This window comes from Sparus aurata, chromosome 7, assembly GCF_900880675.1.
Source record: "Sparus aurata chromosome 7, fSpaAur1.1, whole genome shotgun sequence".
Lineage (NCBI taxonomy): Eukaryota > Metazoa > Chordata > Actinopteri > Spariformes > Sparidae > Sparus > Sparus aurata.
Window position 1 is genome coordinate 12,821,843 of NC_044193.1, and position 8,310 is coordinate 12,830,152.

General features: G+C 39.6%; 1 protein-coding gene across 2 annotated transcripts; it reads right to left on the reverse strand.

Moving 5' to 3' along the window:
• Positions 1 to 392: 392 nt before the first annotated feature.
• LOC115584729 (poly(rC)-binding protein 2-like) lies at positions 393 to 7,504 on the reverse strand. 2 transcript variants are annotated; one of them, XM_030422354.1, is made up of 13 exons: positions 7,340 to 7,504; positions 6,404 to 6,537; positions 6,223 to 6,246; positions 6,099 to 6,131; positions 5,845 to 5,961; positions 5,612 to 5,743; positions 4,719 to 4,847; positions 4,511 to 4,585; positions 4,219 to 4,260; positions 3,788 to 3,860; positions 3,638 to 3,693; positions 3,336 to 3,505; positions 393 to 1,629 (listed from the first exon to the last, which is right to left on the reverse strand). In XM_030422354.1, exons 2-13 carry the CDS (start codon positions 6,470 to 6,472, stop codon positions 1,593 to 1,595), a joined length of 957 nt encoding a protein of 318 aa, XP_030278214.1. In that variant the 5' UTR covers positions 6,473 to 6,537; positions 7,340 to 7,504; the 3' UTR covers positions 393 to 1,592. The 2 variants fall into 2 exon arrangements, with proteins under 2 accessions (XP_030278214.1, XP_030278213.1); XM_030422353.1 differs by having other exon boundaries at positions 4,201 to 4,260.
• Positions 7,505 to 8,310: the final 806 nt, after the last annotated feature.

The window sequence follows — 8,310 nt, forward strand, 5'->3', positions numbered from 1 at the left end:
CCCCATTCTGCCTGAAATGCTGTTTTAGCTTCTGTCTCTTTAAACCTGATCCAGCACTGCTAACAACAGAGCAGCTTTGCTAAGTTAATTCTTACATGCCAAACTAGCTGCTATGCATTAATTATGCAAATGTATAACATTGTGACGTACTGTGATGTCAGAGTCACAGAATAAAAAGCAGGGACTACTGACGAAGCATTTCAAGAGCAGTGAGGAGCTTGTGTTAGTGCGGACTTTGAACCTTTACATGCACAAGAACATAGTAAATAAAACACTAAGAGAAAGGAAGAAACAAAAATGAGACCGTAATGGGCGTTCAATGAATCTGAGTTTGATTACCAGTCCTCTTAGCAGCCTTTGTGAAAAACATGGCAACATAAGAATGACAAATGTTTAAGCATTTCACATCTTTTTATTTCTGCATTTCATTTCTTCAACAATTTAATTGCACCCAGATCTACAATAGTTTGAAAACGTGCACAAAAACGTGTTTCTTCATCCTGCAAAGAATAATAAAAAATAAAATCTGACCCAGGCAAAAAAGGATAGCAGGAAACTAGTGTTAATTCTATAATTCTCCTTCTAGTTAATCATAATTTAATACCTCAGCATAATATACTTATAAAGACCAATATGTCTTGTAGTTTTGCCCCTTGCAGCATTCCCCAGCCCTGCAGTTAAAAAAAATATTTTCTCTATTTAAAACAAACATTTCAATGTTATTATTATCATCATCGTCATTACTATGGTCTTAGTAATTTCAGAGAAAAGAAAATATTTTCCTCTCATTCAGGCCCATTCCTGGTGACCATGGCCCACCCACCCTTATCAGAATCCAATACACAACAATGCTCAAAAGTCCTGATCAAGAAATAAAACGGATGGAAACACAGGAATGACACAAAACAATTACTCAGCAAATTAGAGGTGAAATGTAACATAGCTTAAAATTCTCCTTTGAACCCCACACTCAACAAGGGATAAATCGCCTTCAGAGTAAAAAGGTTTTTTCCTGCATACATCTTCAACCGGAGATCATTTACACCCACTGAAACCCGTTAAACCCACAATGCCTCTTTCAGAAAGTACAGCTTCAAATAGAAGATGGCAAATATCATGATTCTACTCTTACAAGGAGCTGTGTATTAAATAAAAATAAATAGATATTTAAAAAGGAAGGGGAAGAACAGTCCATCTATAATGTTATTGTGTGTCTTTTTTTCTTCATTTTTACATTTTCTAAGAAAAATCTGACATAAGAAAAACATTATTTATGCCTTTTCAGATTTTTCTAAAACTTTACTTATATCAAGAAGATCATACAGATATACAGTAAAATAAGAGGAAAAAATACAACAGAAGGAAGTCTTTAAAAACTATATGCAAAGGGAATTTAAAAACATAATAAATAAATAAAATACCAATATCATGATATGATAATGGTGTAATTACAACTGAGAAGGTTTATAACCAAAGCAGAGGAGAAAACAGTGAGTTTAGAGTACTTGGTTTTTGCATTAAGTTCAATAAGGGACCTCTTGGTAAAAAGTAGGGGGAGGGGTTACATTAGGTGCTGATGAAGAACCTCCATATCAGTTGGCTGCGAGTCCAGTAGCTTCAGAAGACAGCCTGAAGAGCGACAAAAAACAAGAAAAACTTAACGTTGACTCAAATAACCGGAGCTCATACAAAATTGTTTGGACAGTATCGCATTGCTTGATTACTGAAATAATACACTCAGAATTCCTGTATCTTAGTTTCAACAGGTGGAAAGTGGCATTTCTTGTCACCGATTTTAAGTAGCTCAGCGCGCCATTTCAGTTCTATAAGGCTGACCCACTTTCCTGCAGAATATCCTGTACAATTATGAACAACATTCTATAATTTGGCAAAAGCAAAACCCAATCCAAATGCCTGAAGTCTGGTAAGTGAGGAGCATGACGACTGTTTTATAATCCACTCCCTCCTGAAATTTTTATCATCTCTGAATTACACTTCCTGTCTGTAAAAAGCAGACATACCAATGCTCTATTAATGATAAAGACATTAAATCCCTTTCGTCTCCAATCTGTCAATCACACTTTATTAGTGCAGCACCTTTTATACAGCCAAGTGCCATTAATAAGATGTCAATGTAAGTGTAAACTGGGGATGGACAGTACGGATTTTTTTTTTTTGCTGAAACCTATAACCAATAATTACCAGCTTCTCATGGCCTATACTAACAAGGCAACTGATGTTTTCACAATTTTGTAACTTCAATATTAGTTCCCAACCTGTAGTTTAAGCACAAGAGTATAAGAAGGCTCTGATATTGTGAGCAAAGATGGGGTGTTTAATATTCCACAGCTGTTAGGATCTGTTGTGTTAAAACAACAAGTTTTCCCTCCTCTGAACCCTTGGAGAACATGCTTTGCTCATTCTTCTTGTTGTTCTTCTGTCTTTATCTGCTGATTGCAAACCAACTGTACAGTTGCATAACACTACCTGCTGTACCAGAATGTGTACATACAGTGCTTGTTAAGTCAACAGAAGTAATATGGCTCTGTACGGTCACTCTTGAGCTACATTATTAATGATACCAATCTATAGCAATGGGCTGATGAAGCCTGATATACATCATCCATACAATGCTTATGATTAAAATCATAAAACACTAAATGAAAAAAACAATAAAACTGATACATTTAAAAATAGAGGGAGTAAAATGAGCTGACAAGAAACACAAGGGTATAAAACCTTTCAAAACTGAGTACAATCACACAAATGATGGTATCAAATTAACAGGTTTTAGGTTTACTTTAACTTAAAGTTTCCCTAAAACCTCTCTACCTATCCAAATCAGACTAATTCCATCATGATACATTTCAAAGTTGGAAGTAGGATGATGTGATGTGAAAGCGCATCATTTCCAGCACAAGTCAAGATTTCTGTCTTTTACCTCCACGTACAGTAATTGACCAGTTGAAACTGCCTAAAATGATAGCAACCCAGCAACCTCGATTTTATTTTGCAGTGATTTCTCTTATTCTTATGATGATGATGATGCATAGAGGCACCCTGAAGAAGTCTTTGCTTCTGAAATATCTGACATACTTACAGGCCAAATAAATATACCAAGAATACTCGAGAATCAGTTAAAAGCTAATTTTCACGTTATTATCTTGTAAAATTTGAAAAGCCTATAAATGTTTCCTAGCATCACATTGCAGCTGACAAACTGTACTCCAAAGTGTTTCACTACTTCAGATACAAAGTAAACCGTCACACACTGCTGTGTTCTGTCAACTTGCTGCTCTGTAATGGATGTGTTGCACTAGCACAGAGCCTCTTACCGAGCATTGATCAGATACTCAGCCAGGCTGATACTGGCATGGGAGCCAGTGATGGTGACCTGTCTGTCAGTTGAGCCCTCCACAGGGTTGGCAATTTTGATCTGAGCCCCTGACATCTGACGAATCTCATTGATCTTTGCACCCTGACGTCCAATAATGCAACCAATGAGCTGAGTAGGAAAGAGAAAAATGTGAGCGCATGAGGAAAAGATACAAACAGCAAGAAAAATAAGCTTACTAAAAGTGGCACAGCTTTCTTACAAACACTGTAAAAAAGCAAACATGAGATAAACGGCACTTACATCGTTTGGAATGGTCAGCTCATGAGAGCCAGTTTGTGCAGAGGCATCCATCCCAGCTGAAGAAATATAAAGAAAGCCCATGAGTGTGTTGACTGTGGATTATTACAAATCTACAGCAATCGCATTCCCCCTTTCAATCTGTCCACCTACCCTGGAAGCCCTGGTTGCTATGTGCAATGGGGAAGGGGCTCTGCTGCATGGCCAGCTGGTGAAGTTTGGTGAGCTGTTGAAACAATGGAGGAAAGAATGTGGAGGGGAAAACAAACACAAACAGAAACCATGAGTGAGGAATCTGGCAGACATTTCAATGCTGAAATTTTGTAATTATTTCCCTTTTGTATCATGATTATGAGAGGAAAATATGAAATGGAACATGAAGCCCATGATTTAGTCTACAGGGGGGGAAAAGTAAAAAATGGTTGAAACTTTAAATGAGTATAATATTTGGTAATATTAAATGAATGTGTTTCAGGCAGTGGTTGGAAAAAAAGAGTCAGAGGGATGAAATAAGAAGGTGGTATGGCTTCCCAGGACCGAAGTTGCAAATATATTGGATCACTTACAGAGGGCCCTTCACTTACATCAGGCTGTGGAATGGCGTGCTGCCCTTGGACAGCGTAAGCCTGCAAGGAGAGAACAGCACTTAGGAGGGTGTGGTAGTGTCATACACAGTGAAGTCCAATATCCATCAGTCCTCTGTCCTTGGTGTGTCACCAGAATAAAGACAGACATGCTATAGACAGCACAACCAAGACTAAAATGATAGCGGAACTATAATTAAATTCTTTTGACCATTTTCTGAAAACACAGGACACTGCTGGGTCAAAAAGTACCAGTGATACATCTACATTAATAAATGTTTTTGTTGCTTACCTGACCACCTGCAAAGATGACAGGAGAGCCTGAGGGTTTGGGTCTGTACGGGATGGTCACTCCCTTTGGTGGAGACTACAGAAATGGAAACAGCCACTGTTAAGTGCTGACACAACATTGACAGCAACACAGAAAGTAATACACCATCGTCAGTCATCACACATTTACAAAAAGTAAAAGTAGCTTTACAAATCAACCGTGCCTGTACCTCAAGCATGACAACACAGATCTGCTTGACACACTCGATAATGGACTGTGGGGTCCCTGCGACAGTGATGGCACGCTCTGTGGAATTGGGCAACATGTCCCCTGCTACTTGTACCTGAGCTCCGGCTGACTGCAAAGACACAGCCACAAACAACAAAAGTTAGGACACGGCAGGTGTAACACACAGGTTCAAGATGGCTGTGACAAGAAAGTGCTTAAAGCTGGATAAATCGACAATGGACACACCGTTTCCTCTTTAACGTGGAAAGAATTATCTTTTCTATTAGACTGTAACAGACACATTTTTAGAAAAGATGTTGGATTGTGTACTTAAGACCGATACAACCATTCAATTTCATACATTAATCTGTATTTTTAGTTACTGTCATGAATCTTATTTGCTTCTGCGTTTCCACTGTAACTCGGCTGTATTCCCCTTTGTTACAACCTGTGAAGACGGGTTAAAATACCCATTAAAAATGCATTCCAACGCCTAAGGCATCGATTGACAACACCGCCAAAAAACTGAGGGCGTTCTAAAGAACTTGACAGAATTGTCAGTGCTCAATAAAACCTTTTATTTCTCAGTCTCTGGAGCAGACAGAAACATGAAATAAAAAAAAACAATTACGACCTTAGTGACTTTAATCTAAAATTATTGCCTTTGCTCCAACATTCATTAACAAATGTGAATGCATTTCTTCAGCTACATGTCTTGAAAGTGAACACATCTTTCAAAAATAATCGCATTACTCCAAGCTCTAAAGGGGAGAAACACACAGAAGTTGCATCTGGATATAATGCTCTAAGAAAATAATTGCATTGTTTGTATGGGCCTCAGTTGAACTCAATAAAAAGAGAATAAACAAAAGAAATAAACCTCATGTGACAAACCTCTCTGATTTCCTTGATCTTGCATCCACCTTTGCCAATGAGAGAGCCACACTGGCTGGCAGGCACAACAAGGCGCATGGTGACCGGCGGTTTGCTGGTGGCCGTACTGTTAGTCATTGAGGTGCTGATGTCCTGGAGGGAAGATGACACAAAAAGAGGAAAATCTGTGTCAAACAGTGTCAATTCCATTGCAATAAAGTGTCTGGTTTAAGATGTAGCAAGCAGATCCAAACCTCCTCCAATTTCTCAATGATCATAGAGAAGGCTTTAAAAATGGAGGTGGTCGGTCCCGCGAGAGTTATGATCCTCTCCGGACAGTTCCCCTCTGAGATGTTGATGCGGGCACCACTCTGCACAGACAAAAATGGAAGTATCTAATCAGTCGCACCCTTATCATATGATGCATGAGTCAGAGTCAGTGTCACGGAAGATGTGAACATGTGTCTTCTTGTTTGCTGACATATTTGTGGAAAAGAAATAAACCTACCTCCTCTCTCATCTTCTTCACAGACTCTCCTTTCTGTGAAGAAATTACAAATACACAATATTTACAAAACACACCACAGGGACAAAGTGTAGATAGTGTCATACTGGCAGAATAAAAAACTCACCTTGCCAATGATGCTTCCAACCTCCTACAGAAGAGAAGAAACATTCGCATTAAAGCAAGAAAAGCATTCTTTGCGGTCACAGCCAGAGGAAACCGTGAGTGTTGGTCTTCAGAGATCATCCTGATTAAACTGTGGAGTGACTTCAAACTTATTATCAAACATAGCATGCAGCCACACTCACCTTCCCATGCATGAGTAGCCTGATGGTTAAGGTGACATTAAGTCCTCCTTCGACCAGACTTGAGTCCATTGCTGCAGCTGAATTTGCACACTAAACTGGCCAACAAAGTGGGTCTTTGGTCACTGGCTGAAAGTCTGTAACAGAGTGGAAAATGTGACCGTCAGGGACAATGTACTTACTGGAAACTATGAGGACATCTTACTAGAAAGCCTTGTTTACTAAAAAAGCTGCTGTCAGTGCAGTAATGCAGGCATTTAACATCTTGTAGACTTGAGCTTGCACTGTACTTTCATAACGTTAGCTAGCCACCCCGAAAGAATGAGACGTTTCTGTCCAGTAATTCACATTAGACTGGCCCGGGTCCACTCATTCACGTTAGCACAATGACCCACTGTCTCTCTGTGGCAGTGACTATTTCCTGGCATTTAACAGCTGTGGCGACATAGGTTTTCGCTATTTTCTAAAGGTCTGAATGCAAGCTGCCAATAGCCCTTTTTGTATTTAAGCAACTTTATGTCGAGTGTCCCTCGTTAGTATCAACAAAAGACCCGTGGGATAACGATAACATCGCAAATCCAATACTGGAGTGAGCATCACGGCTAGTCACGCAAGCAAGCTCTGGAGGCTAAGTTAGCATCTCTGCCGTAACTTCCTACATTCATGACTACAGGAATAACTAAAGTGCTGGACTAGTGAGCAGCCCAGTGTGTACAATTTCCACCCACGTTTGAAACCCACTGACTAGCTACAACCTCAAGTTGAATTCAGTTCGGTAATTTTCCATCCAGGTCGCTAGCTTTAGCATCATCTAATCCAGGAAATAGTCAGATCCCGCGGCCTACGGAGCGCACAGAGGCACGCCGAGTTATCCCCGTCCTTCACTCTCAAAGGAAGGCAAAGAGAAGGAAAACAAAGCCACAGCTCTGGAGGTCTTACCCGAACCGTCCCTTGAAGAGTGTTCAGGGGGTGGGTAGGGTGGCAAGGGTAGAAGGGGAGAGGTTCGGGAGGGAGTTTTGAAAGGATCCGGGGAAGAGGGAAGAGACGCCGCTGTTCGATCGGACTCCACTCTTCTGCCTGGCACAAAAGGCAAAATGAATTCAACTTTGACCTCTCAACTGCCCCGCCCCTCTAATCGGGTCAACCCCGCCCACCCGGAGCGCTGCCATGGCTGAAACATCGAACACCTCTATTCCACTACATCTGACCTGCAGATTCAGTTACTAGTTACTTTTCTGATTACATTTGGTCATAACCTTCCTGTCCAGTGAAAACCACTTATCTGCTAATTTCAATATTGAGGTTTCTTTATTTGAAAGGTTGACTTTTAAGAGACAGATGATGAGTTTCTCACAGACTTAAGTTGAATTGTATCTAAATACATGTACCTGAGTACTGTACCTAAGTACAATTTTGAGGTACTTGTGGCCTACTTTGCTTGAGTATTTCCTTTTTTTTTTTTTTTTTTTTTTACAGCTACAGTAATTGTGTACAATAATATCACATGACTCTCTGGAAGTGGCCTTTCTGCATAGAAGCACAATTTTACTACTCAGTACATTTTGCTTCAGTTTTGGAGGCAGGTACAGTGAGTGAAGTATTTCTACTTTTACCTCAGTTTGTTTCACCAAAGTCCTCAGAAAATAGTTTGATTAGCTCAATACCTTTTTTTGGTACTCCTCGCATTTTTAAGGCTGCCAAAACTATGTAAAATCTTTTATAAATATATAACAAAGAGGAACACAAAGTGTATAGTTTGAATTAGGGTTTTAGAGCTGAAGGATTCCTCTCTTGTTGCTATTTGTTTGTTGCTTTTTTATTGTTCTCCACTCTTTTTATTGTGTTTTATTTGCCATTGCTTTTATTTGTGAAGCACTTTGTGATTTCTATCTGTGAAAAGTGCTATATAA